At 41.9% G+C, this 23,403-nt stretch overlaps 1 protein-coding gene across 1 annotated transcript; it reads right to left on the reverse strand.

The window, feature by feature from the left end:
- Window positions 1-10,397: 10,397 nt before the first annotated feature.
- sall1a (spalt-like transcription factor 1a) lies at window positions 10,398-22,999 on the reverse strand. The gene is made up of 3 exons (XM_053315619.1): window positions 22,055-22,999; window positions 13,093-16,502; window positions 10,398-12,061 (listed from the first exon to the last, which is right to left on the reverse strand). Exons 1-3 carry the CDS (start codon window positions 22,125-22,127, stop codon window positions 11,618-11,620), a joined length of 3,927 nt encoding a protein of 1,308 aa, XP_053171594.1. The 5' UTR covers window positions 22,128-22,999; the 3' UTR covers window positions 10,398-11,617.
- Between the last annotated feature and the right edge of the window lie 404 nt (window positions 23,000-23,403).

Raw genomic sequence — 23,403 nt, forward strand, 5'->3', positions numbered from 1 at the left:
TCTGAGAGAGTGCAAACCAGCTCCCCTGACTAGTTATAGATATAGTAGATATACGCCAGGAACCATCTCTGTACTTTCAGAGCACACAGGCTTGTAGTATCTATCTTGGCATCAGCAAATAAATAAGAAGAAATCCAGTCAAAAAAACAAACATCAAAACCATCAAAACAAACAGATGGTGGCTTAGTGATAAATATTCACTTTTTTGGGTTCATGTTGTAGTCAAACTTGTGACATGTGACACCATTTTGAGATATTTCCAGTGCAGCAAAAGAGCAAACCTACATTCAATCTGTGCAGTCAATCTAAAGCATCAACAGTAAATATCAGGTTGGGTATCGATATCATCAGAACAATCTGTCATTTGCGCTGCTGGTTTGTTGTCACACAGATTGAGTCCATCATAGGGAGAAACAAAAACAAATACCCTGCAGGAAGACTGTCAAATCTCATTCACACTTTTCTCTTATGGTGACAGGTTTTCTGCCTTGTTTTGATCAATTCCAGATCTGTTTATTTCCCACAGAAGAACAAAAAAAATACCATACATTCTGGAAAATGTAGGAGATTAAGTGAAGATGAGGCAGTTTGAAGGAAACTGGGTACAAAAAACAAGCAAAAAACATCTAATAACAGTATTCGATTCAAAATATTTACTGGAATAAATCATAGATTGATAATGACAACAGTTTAAGAATATCTGAAGGTTGGCATTGAGACATCTTGCTGTTTTGCTACCGCAAAGTAGCAAGCTGTCCATTGGTTGCCTTGCCAGTGATCCATAGAGTGATCTGTGAGAGGAGATAAGAGTGTGCCCTCTTTCTTTCCTCTGTTGCATTAAATTATCAATACTCTTTGTAACAGACTGGCAGCCAAGATAGATGAAAGACTTTCTCATATATACAGTTGACTGATAACTATTACCAGTCTTATCCATCTGTGTAAGATAGACTGTCGATAAGAGTCAATTTCTTTGCCACAGAAATGAGACACTACATATGTGTACACAAACTACTCTGCCTTGTGTTCCATAGTCTGACAGGTTCATTTTCAGCTGAGAGCTATGACAGGGACAAGAAACAAATACTATGGAAAAGGCACATATACACACACTTCACAAATAACACACACACTCATAGTGCGTCATTGTCTCTTGGCGCGCTGGCGCCTGTCACTCAGCGGGGTCCTGGAATATGCACCGGGCCATCGACAGGCGTCTGTGTCAATGCCTGACAAACCTCAAGGCACCAGGCTGTAATTGGAACGACTGGCCTAATCCTCAGATCAAGACAGACTCATTGACAACCTAAGCGGGCAGCAATCCCAGCAGCACCTTATTAGTGGAGCTGGCCTCTTTGCTTGTAGCACTGATGTCATCGCTGCCAGTCAAAAGATGCTGCCAGGGCCAGCTAAAGCATTTCATAAAATACACAATAAGGGAGGGTTGTGTATGATAGACATGTTACATGGACTAATGTGATACTTTATGTTCACAGGCAGCACACCACATTATGAGTTTACTACATGGCGGGCCTCAGTCCACTGAGATCACAGTGTAGACGGTCTGTGTGTCGAAAGAATGAATGAATGAATGAAATAATTATTAAAAAATGTAATCTGCGCATGCAAAAAAAAAAAGGTGCTTTTAGAGGATTTCATGGCTTAATTTTTATGACAAAGGTGTTGTTATCATCAGCAAAAACATGAGAACTGTTATACGTAGTTTAGCATAAAGACCAGAGACAAGGAAATCTAGCCATGTTCTGCCCAAAGGTTTGTTTGTTTAGGTCCTCTAAAGCTCACAAATTAAGAAGAAAGGACATTCATTATCACTGAGTGCAGAGCGGTAAAATCATAAATTGGCTAACTATCATTGGAGAATTTTTCTTTTTGCTAGATGAGTTTTTAATGGTGGTGATCTATTTGGTTTTCAGATGAAGTTGGTTCTCAGTGCTGAATGTGTTTTAACAGCAGTTATAGCTGTTTCAGTTATAGAATTAATTAGTTGAGCAGTACTGAGATTTGACGCCTTAACTAAATGTTGTTTTAGCCAGTGATTTAGAATGCTGCTGTCTCACTAACTAAGGAAGTGTTCACTTTACTGGATTACCCACTCCAAGAATCACATGACTCAAGAGAGTAGGGGAGGTAAATTTTAAACTTTTGGGGGTTTCACATCAACAGTAACAGAATATGCAGTATTTGAACCTTTGAGATTTTATTGATTTTACAGTCCTTAATCAATGTGTTTAGTGCAAAACACCCTAAAGAAAGCTATAAAAGATTTAGCCACAAAGACAGGCCTCCTGTCTGCAGACATTGCAATTCATGTAAGGAATCACTCAGACTAATACTGCTTGCATCGTTTGGAGGAGACAACTAGCAAATCGGCTCTTGCACCCATTCAGTTTCAGTAGAAATAGCCACAGTACTGCCTTGAAATTGCCCCTGTGTCCCTCTCCCTCACCTCCTAGATGGTTAATCTGCTCACTGATGGAGGGGAGCATCTAGCAGAGGTCAGCTCTGACACCTTCTTGGCATTGCCACAGAGTCTGGCTCCCAATCCCATTCTCAAAAGCCAAGATGCCTAAAACCCCTGCATAGTGTGTTCATTTGTGGCCCCCTCTGACTTCCTGGGATCTTCTGTCAATGAGCCTATAAGAGGTTTTGACATGAATGGAGACATACAGTATGTACACTTAAGATATAACATGTCTGACACAACTGACTATCATGCAGATACGATTTCACAATTGTATGAATAGAGCCCTAACAGACCAGCAGGAAAAACAAGTAAAAAGCAAGTGGAATGTACATGTACAGATTATTTACTCTCATACAACTATTATGTTTCAAATCATAATAAGCTGCTGAGGCTGAAATAGTCATATGATATTGCAATTAGTTACTGCAACCCGTTTCAAAGAACCCAAAACGTACTTTTTGCTCAACATGCTAAGTAGTCCTTGGCAAAGCTTTGAGAGCCATCAACTTCATGCAGAGCGTGACATGAGTGTTTCTCCGTCTATGTATCTTTGTGTGTATGTGTGTGAGTGTGTGTGTGTGTTTCTAGTTCCTGGCTTTTGTAAAGGCACCGGGAAGCTCGAGCCATCCACCCAGGCATGCCTGTGCAGTGTAACCAAGGCTGACTGGCTGACCTCAGACTGTGTGGGCCCTTTAGCAGAAGATGAAGGAGCTTTTTCATTGACACAGGAACAGGAGGTATCGCCTTCCCTTTGCAGCAGCACTCATTCATGCTAGACACAATGCGTTATTATTGGTTTTGAATTGAAATGTTAATTTTGGGAACTGGGCAACTGGGTCTGAGAGTTTGCTCTGCTCATTTCTCATTTTTCACTTGACTGAGGTGGTCCGCTTTGATGGGGAGAGTTAACCCTCGATTCTCCTTGTATTACAACACCTTGATTCAGCTAGGTAAAGACTGGGGGGCTCAAGCTCTAGGCCACAGCCATGCTAAAGCATTTAACATCATCTGAGCTTAGGATGGATGTTGGACAATGCTCCCTCATACAGGAGTAGAAAGGTTAGTGGCAAGAGGTGAAACCTGCAAGACAAAGGTCCATACCTACTGAGGAGTAACTATTGATTCTGTGGCCACAGAGGAAAAACCAGCTCTTTCAGGGCCAATGGTGTGAGGTAGGCAGGTCAGCACTCTGCTGTACAGTGCCACAGAAATGAGTGCATCAGCAGGCCCGGCAGATCTATATGACGGGAATTAAACAGCATAATCAAATTGTTTGCGCAACCATTTAGCATCTCATTCCCTCGCTGCCCTGGGCCAAACTGACCACTGGAGACTGGCCATCTACAGCAGTAACAAAGTAGGGCAATAACTAACAGCGATTAAAGGAATATTGATGGCCTGTGACACGCAGCATCCTGAAAAATGCTATTTGGTCAAATAGCTGCAATAATTAAGTATATGAGGGTCAGTCAATTTTATCTGCTGCTTTTATTTGGATCGATTATTTAGTAAACTGGCCAAGCCTCAGAGAGCATTATTGCTGAGTGGGGTGTTGATTTCATATGGCAGATGCTTCAGCCAAGTCATACAGTAGATGCTCACAGTGAAGGAGAAACACAATGACAGGAGAAATGTTACAAATATATAGCATAGAAGAAACCTCTATATGGATGGAGGGAAATACACTACATATAACTGCTGTTGCAGTAAAACAGTTTTTGATGAGCTGGCATTTTAAACTGTCGCTTTCTGTATATATTGACCTGTTCTGTGATATTTTGGCCTTTAAAATCACTTCATTCTGTCCTCTAATTTCAAAACATAATGTTCTTGATAGTTGATACCTTTCTTACTTTTTTAAGACTGGGAAAAAAAATAGACCTGGTGTAAAATATTTTCACCACGGACTGATAAACATTAGCTGAAAGAAGAAATAATGAGTTTTGGCTGCGCAAAACCTCAGCGCATTTAATGTGATGCAGTGGTTAAAAATAAACTAGGCCATTTAGAGGCTTCTCTCTGAGTTGATTGATTAAACATTAACCTGCTGGATCTGGGATATTTCTTATTAATCACAGGTGGCACAGACTTAACTGAGCATGAGGACGGCATGTATGCAAAGACACACACGTGTTCTCAAACACACATATGCACACACACGCATGCACACGCACGTACCCACACCACACACAGGTTTACTTATGTCCGTTTTGGGGTATTTACATAGACTACTAATTTACCAAAGATCAGTGTTCTATCAACTGGGGACACATCTCCCCAGTTGCACAAGCTATCGCCAATTAACTGGTCTTAAGTCTGGTTTGTGTCTGTCTGAAAGTCTGAAAGTGACATAAGTCACACTTAAATGTGCACACAAAGGTTTACTTAAGTCACTTTAGGGGTATTATTCATCCTCTGGAGACTAGTCCTAACCGTAACCACTATTTGCATAAACCTAACCCCCCCACCCCACACACACTTACACGTGCATGAAATCACACAATCATAACAGATGCCATTTAGTTGAAACCTTAATCCAATGGCTGATGCAGTTTTAGCACCGGTGGACCCAGTGGGAGTCAAACATCTAACTCTGGTGGTGCAATTGAGTTACACACACAAGTAACCATGCAGACATACACACATGCGCACACATCTCCATATCAAACAGCGCATTGTGGGAATTGCCATGACCTAATGCATGTCTTATCTTACATTTGATTACACATTTCACAGAGGAAACCATTTTCCTCTTGCCCACAACACGATGTCCAATGAGAAAACTAACCTTGACTAAAGGAGTGAGCAGTTTTTAAAGGAGTGGGTGGCAGATCTGTGATCCTGCACTGTACAGCAGCCCAAATCCAATAAAAGACAGTAGAACAGACCAAAATCTCTTTCAGACTTTCCTCATTTTCCCACAGTCACTGACCGGGTGGAAGAACCTATCACACACTGAATATTCAGCCACTGTAGCAGGCCATTGCTTTGATCTAGCACTGATGTGGGTGGCCAGTATCCACAACTACAACAGTCTTCAATTTGAGTCTGACAGAACACTAAACCTGCCTCAGAAATAGCTACGTTTTTCTTGCCGTAACCCAGGGTGACTTTTTTGTGCCTGAGGAGGCTTTTATGAGAAAATTGACAAAGTAAATATCCTTTCAGCTGTTTCCCTGATGAATAATGTACGCAGAGGCTGATGGACTGCTTTCAAAATAAAAAAATCAACAGCTTCAGGGTTGTCCCTGCACATCAGCTGTCATCTTGTGATGTGGGTGGCGGTACTAGCACGGGGGCTTACGGCGGCACACAGGTGCCCTTTTCACTCCCAGGCCGAAAATGACAAATTCAATAAACTCAAGACATCTCTCCAGAGCACCTATGGAATCAAACACACCTGACAAGGGGCTGAAGGGCTTCTTCCTAGTCACCCTGACATCCCATCTTGACGCTCAATATCAATATCTCCATCCACAGCAGTGGAATATCTATCCATCTCACTAGCATGCTGGGACACTGTGAGAAAGAATAAAGAATATGTGTCAGAGGTTGTGGGACTCAAAGTTAGATTGAGATGAGGAAATTTAATCTGTGAGATGACATTAACAGAGAGTGTCCCCAGATCTGTGTGTGTTTAAGCCCCAGAGCAGACATGCCTAGCTAGGGTTACCAACTGTAATTCTGATGGTGAAAGGGCCACAATCAGCCTACTTAATCTTGAGGCAGTTCTTTAAAACCAAAGAAAGACGATCTGTCTCCATTCTACTGTAAAAAACAAGGAAACATGTGATTCATCTTAAAATGGAAATGCACATTAAATTAAATTTGCCTTTAGAGGCAATGAGGACAACCCGTGACTGCAGGTTTTTTCTCTGATAACAAAAAAGGTGGTTGTACTCTGTCAAAAGAGCCAGTCTCATAAACCTACCCTGACCTGAAAGAACAAACCCTAGACATCAAATTTTAAAGAATTAGCATCACAATGGGGTAAATGTCCCCCTTGTAGTAAAAGCCCAGTAAAAGGGCCCTGCAATTTCAGTGGTGATGATAAACTGGGAGTCGCAGATAGCAGGAGCACTGTGTGTGAGACAAACCCTCACTGTATGTTCATTAGCATCCGTGAAGGTTCCCATCTTACGATGAGGGAAACGAAGCACTGTGGCCGTTCTGCAAGCATGAGTGCCTTATTAAAGAATGAGCCAGGGAGCCTCAAGTTTGGTGTGTCTAGTCCACGAGGAGCTCACATTAGGGCTCCCACCTGTTTGTCTGGGTACTCCTTTGACACAATAGGTCATGAAATGTAATATGGGCCTGTGCCTCTTTTTCTCACCACACAAAAGGCAAGAAGCGGATGAAGCACGAGATAAATGACCTTGACATTTGGATAGTCTCCAGATTGCTGTGCCATAAAAATAAACCATGCAAAGACTATCTCCAAACCCTCATAAGACCAAAGCACAACTTAAATGGAGAACAAACAGGAGCAGAGTAAAGAAAAAAAAAAGTGTTGGGTTTGGGCGGATGGATATTTCCTAGAAGACTTTGATTGCTCGTCTGTGATAACTGTGAGAGTGTACAGGCCCAAAAAATCCTGGTCCATGTTTGTACTTACAATCTGGAGGTCTTGTCTTCCAACCAGCTGTGTACACGCTGCAGACAGGCTCCATTTTCCACAGGAAACACGATGAGAACCACAGGAAGATAAAACCAGCATGAAACAGCAGAAGGAAAATGACAACACAAGTTAGTGAGAGGCCTATACAAATAAAAACTAATCACTTTTCTTGACAACATAATACCATTGCACGACTTATTAGGGAAATTAGTCGCAGCACATTTGCTATTTCACAAATAAAAATGAATTATTGGGGAAAAGTACAGGATGATTTCATAATTTAGAATTAAAAAAACAAACTTATTTAACCCCAAATCCAGGAACTGGATATAATTTCTTCTATTTTTTCAACTCTAAAAACAATTAATTTCCCCCAAATCATCAGCAAACCAGGCTCTTCTGTTAACTTAGATGGTGAATATCTTCTAAACCAGGGATGGAGATGGGACGCACTTCAACATTGCAGGCCCAGCTTAAAGTAGGATTTAGACTTTAAAGGTGTATTACAGCTTATGAGCAAGATGCTCTTGGAGGACGTAGGCCTCTCAGCAAAGTCCATCACCTGAGTATGATTGACGGCGTGGGCAGGTGTGGCAGTGCATTCAGGGAAAGTGAACCACGGCTGGCTAAATGAGGCTCACCATTGTTCTGCGTGGTTCTTTGATCTCCCAGCGGTAGGCCAGAACCTCAGTGGGGAGTCTAGACCGGGCCCCAGGCTACGGTTTGTATCGACTCAGGAGGGCTGACAGCACAAGGCAGAGGATGTTGGGGGGTGGGGGGGGTCCAGCTTCTCAAGATCACCTCTGTGCAGCTCTATCTTAACCTGACCCTGCAAACTGGACAGTGGAGAAAAGGAACACATTTGAACAACTCCCTGGCACAAGTGCTGAAGAGTCAGTTTACTTGTTTGTTTCCTATTTTCTTTCTTGTAATTTTCTTTCTTGTATGTATTTTTTTCCTGACAGATTAGAATAAACACACACACACAACCATTACATGACACATCTAAACTTCTTTTCAACTGGTTCATTTATTTTAGAGTTACTTTTTCAACACATTACTCCCCCAGTTGGATGGTAACATGCAAAAGGATACATTAAAAAAACTTAAAAATGTGATTTCCTTTAAGAGTTAGTTCAAATCAGTCACTCTTATTTTCCAAAAATCTAATTAAAGGAAAAAATAGTATAATTTCTTTTGACTCAACTAGTATAAACATTATTGTACAAAATAATTTCCGACACAAGTTAACTTACACAGGAAACAAATGATCTTATTTTTGTGGTGTGGCAGCTGTGCATACAGCCCTTACTTAAGGCCAACCCTTTAATGAAGCTTCAAGTGTACAGTAAGTGGACAGGAGTGGCTTACAGCTAAAGAGACTAATGTTTCTCTGCTGATGGTTACCATCCTCTCCAGACACTGCAGCAAAAGGCCATCAGGCCATTTGGCTGAGACGAGAGAAAAATAAAGAACACTAAAACAGAAACACGTTAGAAAAAATGACAAAAATAAATCAAAATATCAAGATGTGTGTGTTTGTATACAGTTGTGAAAATGCAGCATCCCTTGGAGTGTATTTATCTTACAAAGTGTATAAAATCTCTGTACCCTGAGTATAGCTGCAGAGCAGTGGATGAGACTCACAGCACTACAATAAATTGTGACAGTGAGCAGGGCAGAGTGGGACAGCCCTTCTTAGTCTGTAGCGATTGTGTTTCAGTGTGTTCTCCCGGCTCTTCCTGTGGTGCTCTGTGTTGTGGAGCAAAAAGCCACTGCTGGGAGCCACAGTGGAAGAGATCAATTGTACACATTCCTGCCACCTGAGATTCAAGTGTTTCTGTAATACTGCACAGCTCAATCAATACTTAAGCAAGGAAAGGAGAGGGAAGAGCCCAGTCCATGCTTAGCAGTGAGACCGCTCACAGAGATAAAGCTTGTATTTACTCCTGTTTGTTTCTGTAACATAACTATGAATAGCTCTCACAAAAAATGAACCATCATGCTTTACATATGTATATATTTTTTCTGACTTATATTTGAATTGTAATTTTTGTTTTCTTTAGGAATTCCAATTATTGTTATTGTTGTTGTTATTTTTATCTATAATGAAACACACTTAAGCATCGTATTAAAATGTATGATTATTGTTAATAATAATAATAATAATAATACTAATAATAATAATGATAGAAAAGCGGATTTTTATGCTAAAATGCATAATCGAGGGATAAAGTAGTAAATATGAACTAATGAAGTTTGTTATAATTAGCAGGAGAAGTAAGCGGATCAGTTTTATTTTTCTTTCTGTCCTTTGAAGGAATATGTGCTGCACAAACAGAGCTCGCGGGAACAGATGTGACTGTTAAAAAGAAAACAGGCACTGTGGGCAAGGATCATTTAGCATCGACGTCTTGAAATATAAAACGTAAATATTGAGGAAATCGGCTGTGTGAAGAGGAGGGGAGAGCGGCGAGGATGTTGGTCAGAAATGAACAGATCCTGTATTGCAGGATGTGCAACGATGTGTTAAATTAAATGCAGCTGTTGAAATACAAAAGGGGAAAAAATTCACTTTGAATAAAAAATGCAAGACAAACGCCGTCAGAGAGGCTTTATCCGGATAACCGAGCGATCGTTCTGACAACTTCTTTTGGGGGCTTTGTGGCGATTAATTAAATCGTCGCATCCTTAATGAAACGTAGCCTAGGTTATTAAAGATATTCAAAAGACACATATAATCTCGATTGAAAAAAAAAACAAAAAAACAAAAGAAACTAGTCCAGCTGCTGAATTGCGCCTGTTTAATTTGCTAGTCCAGGCGAAATAACATGTTTTCTCCATTGAGACTTTTCTAAAATCACAATCTGGTAAAGGTAAATAAGTGAGAAGAGGAACGCTTTTTTTCTTTTAACGTAAAAAGTATTAAATCAACTTGATTCCGATGAGTAGCGATTAATTGGCAATTTCAAGGATTGGCAGCAGAAATTACGAGGTTAAAACCATTTTAAGTTAAAGAGCAGGGAAGCTTCACCATGAAGGACTGCATCCAAGCCTCCGTTTCTGCTCCTGCTGTTTGTCAGCGCGCACACACACACACACACACAGAGATGAGATGTTGAGGCTGCACACTGGCCCTAAACACGAATTATTCACAGGGGGAAAACAGTTATTTTGTTTTATTGCTGCTCTTCTTTCTAATTATTTCGAATGCTAGATATGAGATAATAATTGTCAGTATATGTTCATTAATATGAAAAAACAAAGGGAAGAAAGGCACACAAACACACAATGTTTCTTTTGGAAAACTGATGTATTTGATTATTAGAGTAAAGAATTACAGTATCTTAGTTGTTAGTAGGTATTAAAGTGTAGAGAAACTGGACCCATAAAGATCTTCCAACTTTCCAAGAAAGTGCATGTAACAGTCCGAAGGTTGTCAAACCCAATATATATTTATATTTATAAAAACACTATCATTTTGTCCCCTGGCCATGATGGACTTTTCTTGTGTGAGCTCTATGTACATTTTCTTATGAGGGAGTTTGTATTTCCACATCTGAACATATTTACAGAAGCTTCAACACACAACTTTGCACTTGATGTCAGTGAGGATGCTGGAACATAGCAGCAACGTGGAAATCCAGCTGAGAAACTAAAGGACAATCCTGCTCATCTGATTGGCTGTCTCAGTTCCAAATACCAGGAAAAAGGCCAGACCGAATATTCCCCTCTTAGCAACTGTCTTGCTTTCAAAAACACCAAAATACGAGCAACAAAAAAAAGAGATAGAGGGAAAAATATGGAAGTAAACAAAAAGTAGAAAGTACAATACACATAAACAGTGACAACAAAACAAGTTAACACTAAATAAACCCTTGAAATGTAGCAAACTTCAATGTTTTGTCTTCCTTAAATAAAATAAAAGTATAGCAACAGGAAAGAAAGGAACTACCACATCATTTAGTCCCTTGCCTGAATTTTGATGTTTTGTTTCAATGAGGAAGGGGCGCATGAACACACAGATGTTAGACCATCTACAGAAGATCAGTGTACATTATTTACAGCAAGTCTGTTTGCTTATTACAGGGCTAATGCATCACATGAACATCGACAGTTCGGTTATAGCTACTACAGACAGAAAATAACTTAATGCCAAGGTAAGATTATCTACCCAGATATTCTAAGTTTCAAAGCACATTTTTAAGCACCCATACATACCCATTCTGGCTTTAAAACAAACAAAAACCTAACTGTTAATGCTTCCACTTGGTTTCAAGCAAGGTTATAATCACTAATAAATAAGCTCCTTAAAACTATAACATGTACATTGTACAAAAAAAGCAACTTGTCTTCACACTCATGTTCGTAAAGATTCAATGGCGAGCAAAGCAGTTCAGTTGATTTTGTCCCTGTCTTGTTCTCTTTCTTTTTCTTCTTCTGTGTGTCTACATATGTGTACAGTATGCCTTTAGGCATCTTCATGTGTCTGTGAGCAATTGAGGACATACACACTAATTAGTGACAATTTCTTTATTGTCCTCCATGAAGCGTGTGAACCTAAAGTGGGCTCCGTTGTCTGTGTTGGCCATTTTCTCCAGACCGGCCAGAGCAGCATTGGGCTCTGTGCTGTGTAGCTTGTCTAGGCTGCCGGTCAGGCCACCAATGGGAGAGCTACCACCATTTCCCATACCACCTGACATGGGTGGGATGCCTCCATTCTGAATGACAGAGATCTCATTTGTCTTCATTGCCAGACCATTGGAGAAGGCTGCAGCAGCATACTGGTTCCAGAAACTGGCCGGGTCCCCGTTGCTTGCCCTCGATGCCATGTCCTTCTGGAAGAGCTCAGGAAACTTGACTGGGTTGGTGCCCAGGAAGGCCATTGGCCCATCCACAGAGAGCCTGCGGCCACGTCTGGCAGGAGCGCTGTTCCACATGTGCGTGCCCATGTGAACCTAAAGAGAGAGAGGGAGGAGGGAGAAAGGGAATAAAAGGGAGGGAGGAGAGAGACAGAGCAATGAGAGGGATGAAAATTAGTGATGTTTACAAAGTTGGCCACAAGAGCTGCACATGAGATGATGCAATGGAAAAAATAATAATAATGCTCAACTCCGTATTAAAATAGCTTCACACCCTGGGTGCAGCGGACTAGTAAGTTGCCTATGCTGTGAGATCTTATTTTGGCAAGACGGATACATGCTGTTTAATCTAAACCTTAATTTGCTCATCTCACAGGGGGACCACAGCGCTCGGAATAAAATTGCACTGTCCAGTTTCATTGCTCTGGCTAGTATTACATGTGACATTTCACCTTTGCCAATACCCTTTCCAAGACAAAGGCGACACTTTTTTCTCCTTCATAATCCTAGAGAGATACATTGAAATAGTTATGTTTTAAGCTATTTTTTGTACAACCTACTACAAAAAAGTTCAAAGACTTTACATTGCTATACTATAGTAGTGTAGTGGAGCAATTTAAACTAGAATGCATAAATATTATGTCTGTATAAGACCAGTCTCCAACAGCAAGATCTTGATTAACTACAACCTTTAAAAATAGAAAAAGTAACCCAAATTCTTATCTAGGATTGAGGATTCACACATACCTCAAAAATAATAATTTGTTTATAGTGATTTTATGATTCAGGCCTAGACAGTTTTCATAAAATCTGTATGTAAAACCACCCGTCTCACAGTGATTGCTACAGATAATTAATTCTGTGCATTGAATCATTTGTAGCTGATCGCATTCTGGAATTTTCTACCCAATAATCATATTAGTTGTGTGATTCATCCTTTCCACTAAGGTAATTTTTTCTCTGAGAGCCGTTCCTTTAATTAATTATACAACATTACCACCTCCAATTTGTAGAGCACTGACACGCCTTATAAAACTAAACTGCAGTTCTGAGACCCATTTTTCACAAACATTCTCACGCACAAATTTTTAGGAGACCAACAGTTTTCTAGATGCTCTGACATTTACCTTGAGGTTTCCTTTGGTGGTGAAAGCTCGGCCACAGATACTGCAGGCAAACGGTTTCTCCCCAGTATGGGTTCTCTCATGGATCTGTAGAGCACTGGAGGAGGAGAAACACTTCCCACAGGTGTTGCAGAAGTGTTGCTTGGGTGTCCTGCGTGGTGGAGCATTAGAAAGAACTGGGGAAGTGGAGGCAGATGATGTGACCAAGCCAGGAGGCATGTCCTTGTTCTCTGGGTGGAGGACATGAAGGAAGCCGTTGACCTCTGGTTTGTTAAGAGAACCAACAGAGAGGAGGGAAGGGGTTGGGCTCGAGGAGAGGCTGGTGTTTGACGGCTCAAAGAGCTGCGAGGGCAGGTCTCTCATTTGATGTGTTAGCATGTGCTGCTTCAGGTTGCCCTTGGTGGAAAAACCCCTGTTACAGGCCGTGCAAATAAATGGTCGTTCTTTGGTATGGCTTCGATAGTGAATGTCCAAGGCACTCTGACAAGCAAAGGTCTTCCCACAGATGTCACAGGATGTGTTCTTGATGGTGTTACGCTCACGGAAGGGGAATATCATGCCCAGTGGGTCTTTTGAGGGATTGACAGATGTCAGGTCCAGGGCTCCGATGTTGGAGGGGTGAGAGTGCAAGAGGCTTGCACTGGTCTGCTCCAAGGATAAGGCCCTCTGGTGCCTTTCTTCGAAGCAGGGGGATTTGTGTATTTGTGACTGCATGCTAGTGGGAGATGGCGCCTGCATGGAGGAGGTAGATTCTGACACAGCTGGACTCCCGGCGCTTTGGCTTTCAACATCCCCTCCCAGCGATGAGGAGTCATTGGTGAGGCAATCCCCCTCCACTAAGCCATTTACTATAGCCTTCATTTGACTTGCGCGGAGCTCCTCTGTTTCATTATTGCTGGCATTCTCTTGGCCATTTTTCTCTTGCTCTTCCATGATAGCCATTTCAGGGGGAGATGGGGAGTTATAAAGACTGTCATGGGATGCATCGGCGGACATGGGTGTGTCTGGAACACTGCTATCTGGGCCCTCATCCATTCCTTCAATATTGTCATCAGAGAAGTTGTCTAGATCATCAATGATTCTCTCCTCAACTGAGCCAGTGTCAGAGGCCATGGACTCTGGGTAATTATCTGGCAGTGGGGTGTTGGGGATCTGCCCACCCATGTGCATGCGAATATGCTGTTGTAAAACCACAGCATTTGTGAACTTCTTCTGACAAATAGGGCAGGAGTGTTGGACTCTAAGAGGAGGCATGGCCCTATGGACGCTATAGTGGGTCTTAAGATTCCCCTTGGTGGTAAAAGCCCTGCCACAGATTTTACACTTAAAGGGCCTTTCCCCAGTGTGAGTGCGATAGTGCATTTTCAGAGCACTTTGACAGCTTAGCACCCGATGGCAGATAACACATTCGTTTGGGTCTGTTACCTTCCTGTCAATGTTCTCCACAAGCTGCTGTAACTTTGAGGTCTCTGACCCCTGGAGAGGATCCAGAATACCTCCAAAGGGGAATTTAGCCTTGAAGTGATCAGACATAAGAGGCATGAGTGGGTTGGTCATCATGGGCGGGCTGTTTGATGTTGTGTATTCGGTAGTGCTCTCTGACGCAGAGCTCACATTTGTCACAAAGCCTGAGGAGTGGCTGCCTTCTTCAGTTTTCCCATTTGAGGTAGGCAGAGTTGCACCTTCACCCTCTTCTGACACTCTATCATTACTTTTAGCTGAAGGCTCAGTAGCACCTGAGTCACTTTTTGCAGTAACAGAAGGGCTAGTTATGGCTATTGAATGATCTTCCTTTTTGATGAAATGTGGCAGGCTCGGCATGGTTGGTGGCAGCAGCATGCCAACTGAAGAAGTCAGAGTGGGCAAAACTGGTTTGCTATCCAGCCAGCTGGTGACAGGCTTCTCAGGGGGCATAGACATGCCGTATGGAATGCCGGTGCTTGTTGGTATGTTGTCTAAATGCTCAGGAACAGGATAGGGGTTCATCTGGATGTGTGGATATTTTTCTTTATGACGCTGGAAATGTACCTTCAGGTTACCACGGGTAGAGAAGCGGTTACCACAGATATTACACTTGTATGGTCTCTCACCAGTGTGAGAGCGCAGGTGAATTTGCAAGGCACTGTCACTCCCAAACACCTTGCCACAAAACCTACACTTATGCTTGAAGAAAGCATCGTCAGAGCTGCTCTTGTGTTCAAATGAAGTGACATTTGGTGGCTTGCCTTTCCTCTGCTGGGCCAAAGCTGCTAAAGAGTTGAGGTCCTCTACGGTGGTGCCAACACTGGGCAGAGAGCTGGAGAACATGGGGTTTCCAGGTGGGGGCTGAGGTAGAAGGGGATTCACTGCAGAGCTTAGTAAGCTACCTATTCCAAATGCTGGCGTGGATGACTTAGTTAGTGAGGAGTTGCTGAGCTGAGAGTGGAGGCTACTCATATGATTCGGCCTCTTGTCAGAGGACTGGGCACTGACTGTTGATGGCCCCAGTGTGCTAATGCTCTGAGATGTCTCACTGCTGCTTGGGTTGGACTGAGGTAGCTGTGCCGCTGCAGCCAGCTGCTTTAGGCTGCTAATACTGGCTGACTGACTAGCCAGGTTCTGTGCTAGGCCTGCGGCTGCAGCCAACTGTTGGGAGAGATGGGAGCTGAGTGTGGTCAGTGGGCTGGCAGCAGGCCCCATTGTGCCTGGAGCAGAGGTTGGGGGCACCTGCATTTCTGGGGACTGGGAGGCCAGTCGCAGTATCTGATGGCGAATCTGCTCAATAAGCTGCAGCTGGTGGATCTGTTGCTGTTGCAGGGCAAGGAGCTGCTCCATAAGGGCTGGCACTGCCACTCTGGGGCCCCCAGTGGAACGAGTCTCTTGGGAGAATTGGGCCACAGCCACTTTGGTGCTCTGAAGATTTTCAATGATGACATTGCTGTTGATCATGGAGAAGTTCCCCAGCTCAGTCAGGTTACTAAGCTGAGGAAGAGGGGCTGAGACAGCTGAAGTACCTACTGCAGGGCCAGAGGTGCCCCTGCCACCATGGCTGCTGACTGTGTTGATGGGGCTCCCACTATCTGTATGACTGCCTTCCTCTTCATGACCACTGCTCATTCCGGAAACGTCCACGTCCATGGATTCGTCTTTTTCAAGAGTGTTCTGCTCCAAAAGGTCACTGCACTCTGTTTGATCAGTGTTATTAGCTGTGTCATTCATCTGGTCATCGGGATTATGGGGAGGAGACCCAGGCGAGAAAGTTCCGGTGGGGGAGGCAGGATTTTCATTCACTATCAGAACTAACTGATTCTTAGTGCAATTCTTCTGGTGTTCCTCAAGATCTGATAGTTCAAAGAACTCAGCACAACATCTGCTACAGACATGGGCATCTGACTCCTTGCAGGGGGGGTCCTCTGAGCAAAGTTCTGTGTCCCCTGAAAAAGAGGAAACAGAGGATTAGTGATTAGAAATGTTTTGCAGCTGAAGAAGCAGCTTTATCTCCTCAAATTCCATTGTTGTTAATCTTGAGTTAATCAGTTTTACACTTATCCCCTTGATGTGCTCACAAAAACAACGATCGAAAGGCAACAATAAGCCAGCAGAAATGAGAAAAAGCCTTATTCAATGCAGTGGCCTCTGAAACACGATAAGAGGGGATACAAAATCAATGGGAACTACTCAAATATTGCTTAAAAGTGATCTTTGAAGATGTACATCTGGGTTTCATCAGCCAACCAAAAGGTAATCATTTTCTCCAGATAATCCATCAAAATATAGAATTGAGTGAAGCAAGAACATTGGGTCTTAATGAAATTTCATAGAAAGGCATTGATTTCCTATATTCCATGCCCTTCAAAGTCTACTTGTCCACTCGGCGCAAATCAAGCATTTGAAGGACTTATTAGACTTTCAATTTGCTGTCAACTTTGCTCATTTTCAGCCAACTATGGGCATCTTGGACAGGTTATCTATGTCACTAAACTAATTTGTATCCACTCAGGCGGCAATCACAGTAGGACATGTACAACGGAGCCTGTGGCATCCAGACTGCTATGTGGTCACAGTACACAACAAGTAAAACAAAAGCATGACAAAGAAAATAATGACTTATCTAATATATATGTGTTATGAAATTGTCTGGCATTATTAAAATGTCTATCGTCTAATGAAATTTTGTATGTTGAATTTTTAAAAAGTGACTAGACCTCTTTTCAATAATTGTGACTAAATACCCCCAAATGTTATCAACCGCAGAACAGGCACTCATCAGTAAATAATTCTGGGACAAAAAAGGACCTGGAAGAAAAAAACTCAACAGAAATAATCTGTTTAAATAAAAAAACTTGAAAGAGTAGGTTGGTACATCAGAATGTGTCCACCAAAACTTGCAAAAACTGCGAAACTGGACACACCAGCTCACAGAACTTGCAATGCAGACACATCAACTTCAGCTGTCACTGAGATTAAAATACAAAAGTAATGACTGCCTTTCAAATGCGCACAAAAACAGGTTTTTTGAGTTTTCCATTTTAATAAACAGAACGAGTCAGGGAGTGAAAAGGCAAGATGACACCCTGCCCCCAGAGCCACCGCTGTGCTCAAGACTTTCCTTATTCTTTTCCTTCTTTGTCACACTAAAATCTTGCTGTTTAACATACAAGTTGATTTACAAATTGCATTTCTCTATGAATCTCTTTCATTGTGGCTCTGGCCCCTCAACACTTTCATCAGGGCCAAGAATTCATTTGCAAATGAAACCCAGAGAAGTGCAGCCCTGCCCCACAGAGAGACAGGATGCCTTCCCATTGTTCGCGCAGCATGGGAGCGGCGGGGATCGTCGGCACAGCCTGGCCCTGCTCATCTCAGTCGACTCAAAGCAGATCCTGTTTAATTCAGGGATTATCTCCCTCAATGTTTCTCTGCTCAGAGACATCAGATAACGCAAAGTTGCCATGACAGTAAACCCTAGCCCTCACACCACCAAACCATGCAAACAGGGAAGACTCAACTTTAATGATAACTTTTCATGTTAAATCCCCCCTTGCACCCACTAACCCGCCAACCTACACCACAAGCATTAATTTTGAAAAAAATGTGTTTGATTCATAGTGTGAGAAATGTGAGGATTAAATAAACACTGTTTCTCTTTTCTAAAGGCAAATTAGTGTGAAGAAAGTCCAATCATATGACACTGAGTGGGATGAAAATAGGAGCCAAGCAAATAAAAAAACACTTATGTCTATCAAACTTCTGGAAGATGCTGATTTAATAAATAAATAAATAGATTAATAAATAAAATGTGTGTGTGTGTGTGTGTGTGTATGTGTGTGTGTGCGCGCACACATTGATATATGTGTGTGTGCATTAAGTCTTAAGAAAGCATAAGAAAAAATACAGTACACACTATACTAAATGAAAGGAAACGGTGTTCGCTGAAAATAAATTAATTTACCATTTCATTCATAAACATACTTTAAAAATAGTCTAAGCACGTTTATTTAATTAAAATTTCCAACAAGTTAATTTCTTGACAAAGACAACAATATTTTATGCAGAGCGCATTTTCAAAAATCCTACAAATCAAAACATTTTCAATACTACTACTTTTTAAACGGTGAGTCCTAAATGCCAATTACAGTATTAAAACTAGTTGTAGAATATATAGATACATAAAAAAGATGAAACTCAAGATATTCATTCCCAGAATATTTTTTTGCATTTATATATAACTAATTAAAGAACAAGAAGCCAAAATTGTGCAATGCAGTAGTGCAGTCTCCTCTTCACTAAGTCTGCCTTACGTTTGGAATGTGAGAAAATAAAATAAAAATCATACTAATATGCAAGATTTAAGAATGTGTAAAATCATGTTTTATCTTACTAACTTAACTTAAAGGCTTACGTAGCAGATTTGCACTTTAAACTGTGCAACACCATGTTTTGCATTACTTGACAACAAAAAAGAATCAAAACTAAATCAATGCATGTCTACAAATCCACTGTCCATGCAACACTACTACAGCAAACAGCACAGATGCTAGCATTAGGCTTAATTCCCAAAATAGCAAGGATTAACGTCGAATTAAAATTAAGATAAAGTCAAGCTGGTATGAAGATGGAGTCTGTAAAACTTACATAGAGTCTCTATCAAAAGCACAATGTAAGCAGTGAGTAAGGCTAAAGGGCATTAGGAGAGACAAAGAGCAGAGGACAGAGCCTCGAAGAGACTGACCAAAGTCTGAATATAAGAGACAAGAAAGTGAGGATTAGTCGAAAAAGTTGACGAAGAGCTTTGAGAGATCCTACATTATTTTTTCGCAGGGGGCCTCTGTGAGCCTCTTGACACTTGTAACTTCAGGAGGGTTTCTGCTCACATCGTCTCCAACCCTCAGGACTCATCCCACTGAACACTAGATGGGGTTCCACTAAAGCTGCCGTGGTCCAGGACAAGACTCAAATCTCAGAAGCTCTGCCCCGGTGACATGCTTAAAGCTTAAGGGGAGGGAAAAAAGCAAAGCAAGTCCTTCAGGCTACACCTAGACTCACAGCACATATACACTGGCAAAATGACAAGCAACTGCACCCTGTTTGCAGGGAACAACAGTGCGAAGGGGGCTGCCCTGCCAATCTGCCCTCTAGGGGGGCTATTCTGATAGGGCGAAAGGGGATGGCCACAATATTGATAAGGCCTCACACTTACAAACACACTTACAAGAAAAAAGGAAAAAGAAAAAGAAAAGCTGAGGCCTCGCTAGGCCGCCTGCAGCTCTGATCAGCGGGGTCAATGGCGAGGTAGAGAGCAACACACTGGGCCCTGAACTCCTGTCACTTCCACACAGAGGGACACTGGCAAAGGTTAAAACAGCTCAACATCCCACCCTCTGTGGCTCTCACTCCGACCTCCCAGTAACTACGGCCCTCAGCATCATTGATATTCAGCCACAAATACAATGACTTTCTGTTTTCACTTCCGGCTACCACAACTCTCCAGAAGACACACATCACATTTGCTGTGAGCACACTCTCAGCTAAATACCACCAAACCAAAAGACAACATGTCCCTACTCCTATAACAACAATTTTAATGTGTGGCATGGTATTGGACAGAATTAAGATATTTTGCATTCTGCTGTCTTCCAGGGTTAGTGACAAAAGTAACTCTATATTAAGTTTATTAGATTTAAAGGAAAATGCAGAAAAAACAGCACTCAGGAATTAACTGGGTTCTGCCTTAATCATCAGGTTACTAGAAATCATGTGAAATAGGCTGCACATATCTTTTCTATGCAAGAAACAAGTGCTCATTTGAAATGACCTGAACATGTTTTTCAGGCAGTCCTAAAAACAATGTGGCTTTGACAATACTTAGATTATGTATAACATTTATATGCCTGATCCAACAGGTATATCTAGCATTACAAATAATATCTAAACGGAATCATATTCAATTTATGGCACGTATTGCTTGTGTGCAAATAGGCCTACGTTTTAAACAAACTGAAATTACAAACATTTAAACATTTCGCAGAAAAATTCGATCAGACTGCGTGACAGACCCGAGACCAGCCTCCGTGCAATTAAAGATTTTCTTTCTTTCTTTTTTTTTTTTTTTTTTTTGGTAAATTGGAGATAATTAAAGAAATATTATTTTCTTGAGTCCTGTAATAGAAAGGTCGGTCAACAAAAACACACTTTGCAATGCAGCGTAACCTGTCTTATTACAAAACTCAAGTGTTATTAATATTTTATTTTACTGTACGTTTGTTTAAGTTTTTTTTTAATTGTGTATTCTGATCACGATAAAAAATGTAACAAACTATTTACAATGAACTGCAACTTCACTGGCTTTTTCTGGCCTTTCAAAGTCTGCAAGAGCTCCAGTGCTTCACTTCCACTACTGAATGCCACTTTGTATGAACTGGTTTCACATTTTAGGCACAACAGTTCCACAGAGTGCAGCTCACTTTGCGAACTAAAAATTCTCACTAATATTTTTTCGCAGGAGGCAAAAAACGTGAAAGCTTAAGTTTCTTTAAAGGCGTTAAAGTAAGAATGAACGGAGCTATATTTTTTAGACAGCTACATTTTTTTTGCAACATAAGAGGAGTCGAGTGTGGGTGTGTGAGTGTCTCAAGTCTTCATTTTGCTGCTATATGAACAAAAAGTGAACGATGAGTAAACTTATTGGATATTTTCAGAATTTGGAAAAGGCTGTGTTTGGTTTGCGCTCTGTGGAGAAGTTTGCCCTCCTTTCACTCAACTTTACAGCGCGCGAGTGTTCAAACACGCGATGAATAACACACTGATATTCATAAAAGAGGAAAAGACGTTGTACGATTTTACAGCGCTGGACTGAATAACACTTTTGAGGAATTTCTCTGTCCGGGTCCCAGCAAGAAAAGTTACCGGCAAGAGCGACAAGGTGGCCTATCACTACGCACCGAGAGCGACCGCTGAACGCAGGGAAGCCTCGGAGAGGACCGACAATCAAGCAGCCTCCTCACTTCAAGAGAGAGGTGGTAGCTTAGTTTTAAAACGCGATTTAAACCTGGTGTTGAGTCTAAAAAGTTTTGAAACTTTTAAAACACACACACACACAAAAGTAAAGCTGAAGAGAAATGCACCATGCACTTTCGTTATTATCTTTCACTTATTTATCTTCTAAATCATCTTTTCGATAATGATGCCTGTTGTATTAAGAAAATACAAAAGTAGGTTTAAATTCTCTTTTGACTCGGAACGAGTGAATTTAAGCAATGTCCTGAGCGTAAAGTCATCTGAAACGTGGAACACACTTCTATCGCGAAGACGATGGAATTTACAAAGAAACAAACACTAAAAGTATAAAACCCAATTAATTCAAGAATTAACTTTAACGGACAGATATGGACACAGAGATGATAAAAGCTTTAAAAAAAGGAAAAAAGAAAAGTGTGAGAAATGCATAGTGCTTCGTTAAAGGGAGCTATTGGTAACTTGGACTCACCATTGTGCTCCGATAAAGGCAGATGAGGGTCGGATTGGAAGTGTTGCGGCTTCGCTTGTTTCCTCCGCGACATGCTGGCTGGCACATCAGCAGGCAAAGAATAAAAAAATGACTACAAAACCTTCTCAAAAATTACGTAAATCGAGCCCATCCACCGCGCATGTGCTCCGTTATGATTATCAATAATGCTCTGCGATTAATCATACGGGGGGCTTCTTTGAAAGGCGATTGGCACCTCGCCAGCCCCCCTCCTATTCAAATGAAGTCTCTTTAATCAATTAGCTCCTGATTTGCTGGGGACTCTTGTCTCTCTCTCAGCTCCCACCCAATGAGTTGATCCGTATGGGGAAGAAAGGCTGGGTTTTCCAAACTCCCTTTGGACACGGTTTAACCCCTTCTGTTAGCCAAGTCAACGCTTATCTTGACTTCTACAGGGGAATGTCAGCGTCTCGAGTCCATGCCTGCGACAGTATCTTTCAATCTTTCACATTGATCAAGCGGAGATCACAGTTTTTCTTTTCTTTTCTTTTTTTCTCCCAGTAGATGTGAGCTGACTGGACGCTCGCCTCTCAAACCTCCGCGATAACCAACCAACTTTCTTCTCTCGACAACTCGGTAGTCCGTCCTCCGCTCTCGCATTAATATCGCTGTAATTCACTTCTTGTTGTGTTGTACACCGACACCTACTCTCTTCAGAGTTTCGAGCGAGGCTGCCGGTGCGCTAAAACGCAGGTCGCGCGAGCATGTTCCGTGCGTAAATGGCACCGGTACGCGTTCCCAAAAGTCCACGGTGTGATCCGACGTCCCAATCAGTTTCATTTGATTATTATTAGTAGAAAGGGGGGTTAGTAACTAACACGTTTTCATCACACACTGCATTCGGCGAATAAACAAACTTTGAGGGCCCGTGCAGCACTGGGACAAATGCGGAGCCCAGCCCATCGAGGTCCTGATTGGTCACCGGGCTATTCAGTCACGCTGCCATTCACCTCCACCCCATCCCTCCCCTCCCTCCCCCGCCTCTCTCTCTCTCTCTCTCTCTCTCTTGCTCTCTTGTCCCCCCCCCTCTCCCATTGCGCACAGCGGATCCAAACGCTTTATGCGCACCGGGATGATCAGTGGTAAAGGAGACAGCGGAGAGAAGGCTGTTCATCTGAATAGGGATGAATAAAGCTTTTAATTTCTTCTCTTAACATATATTCTTTAGCGGGTGACTGTCTCACAACCACGTCTTGTGGACATATCTCCAATTCACACAATCCATTAAACTAGTTGTGTTAGAAGAAAACATATATATTTGTCTTTATATCGCCGCTATCCAATGGGTTGTTGTATAGCAAAAAAACATT

This window comes from Scomber japonicus, chromosome 1 (assembly GCF_027409825.1).
Source record: "Scomber japonicus isolate fScoJap1 chromosome 1, fScoJap1.pri, whole genome shotgun sequence".
NCBI classification, from domain to species: domain Eukaryota; kingdom Metazoa; phylum Chordata; class Actinopteri; order Scombriformes; family Scombridae; genus Scomber; species Scomber japonicus.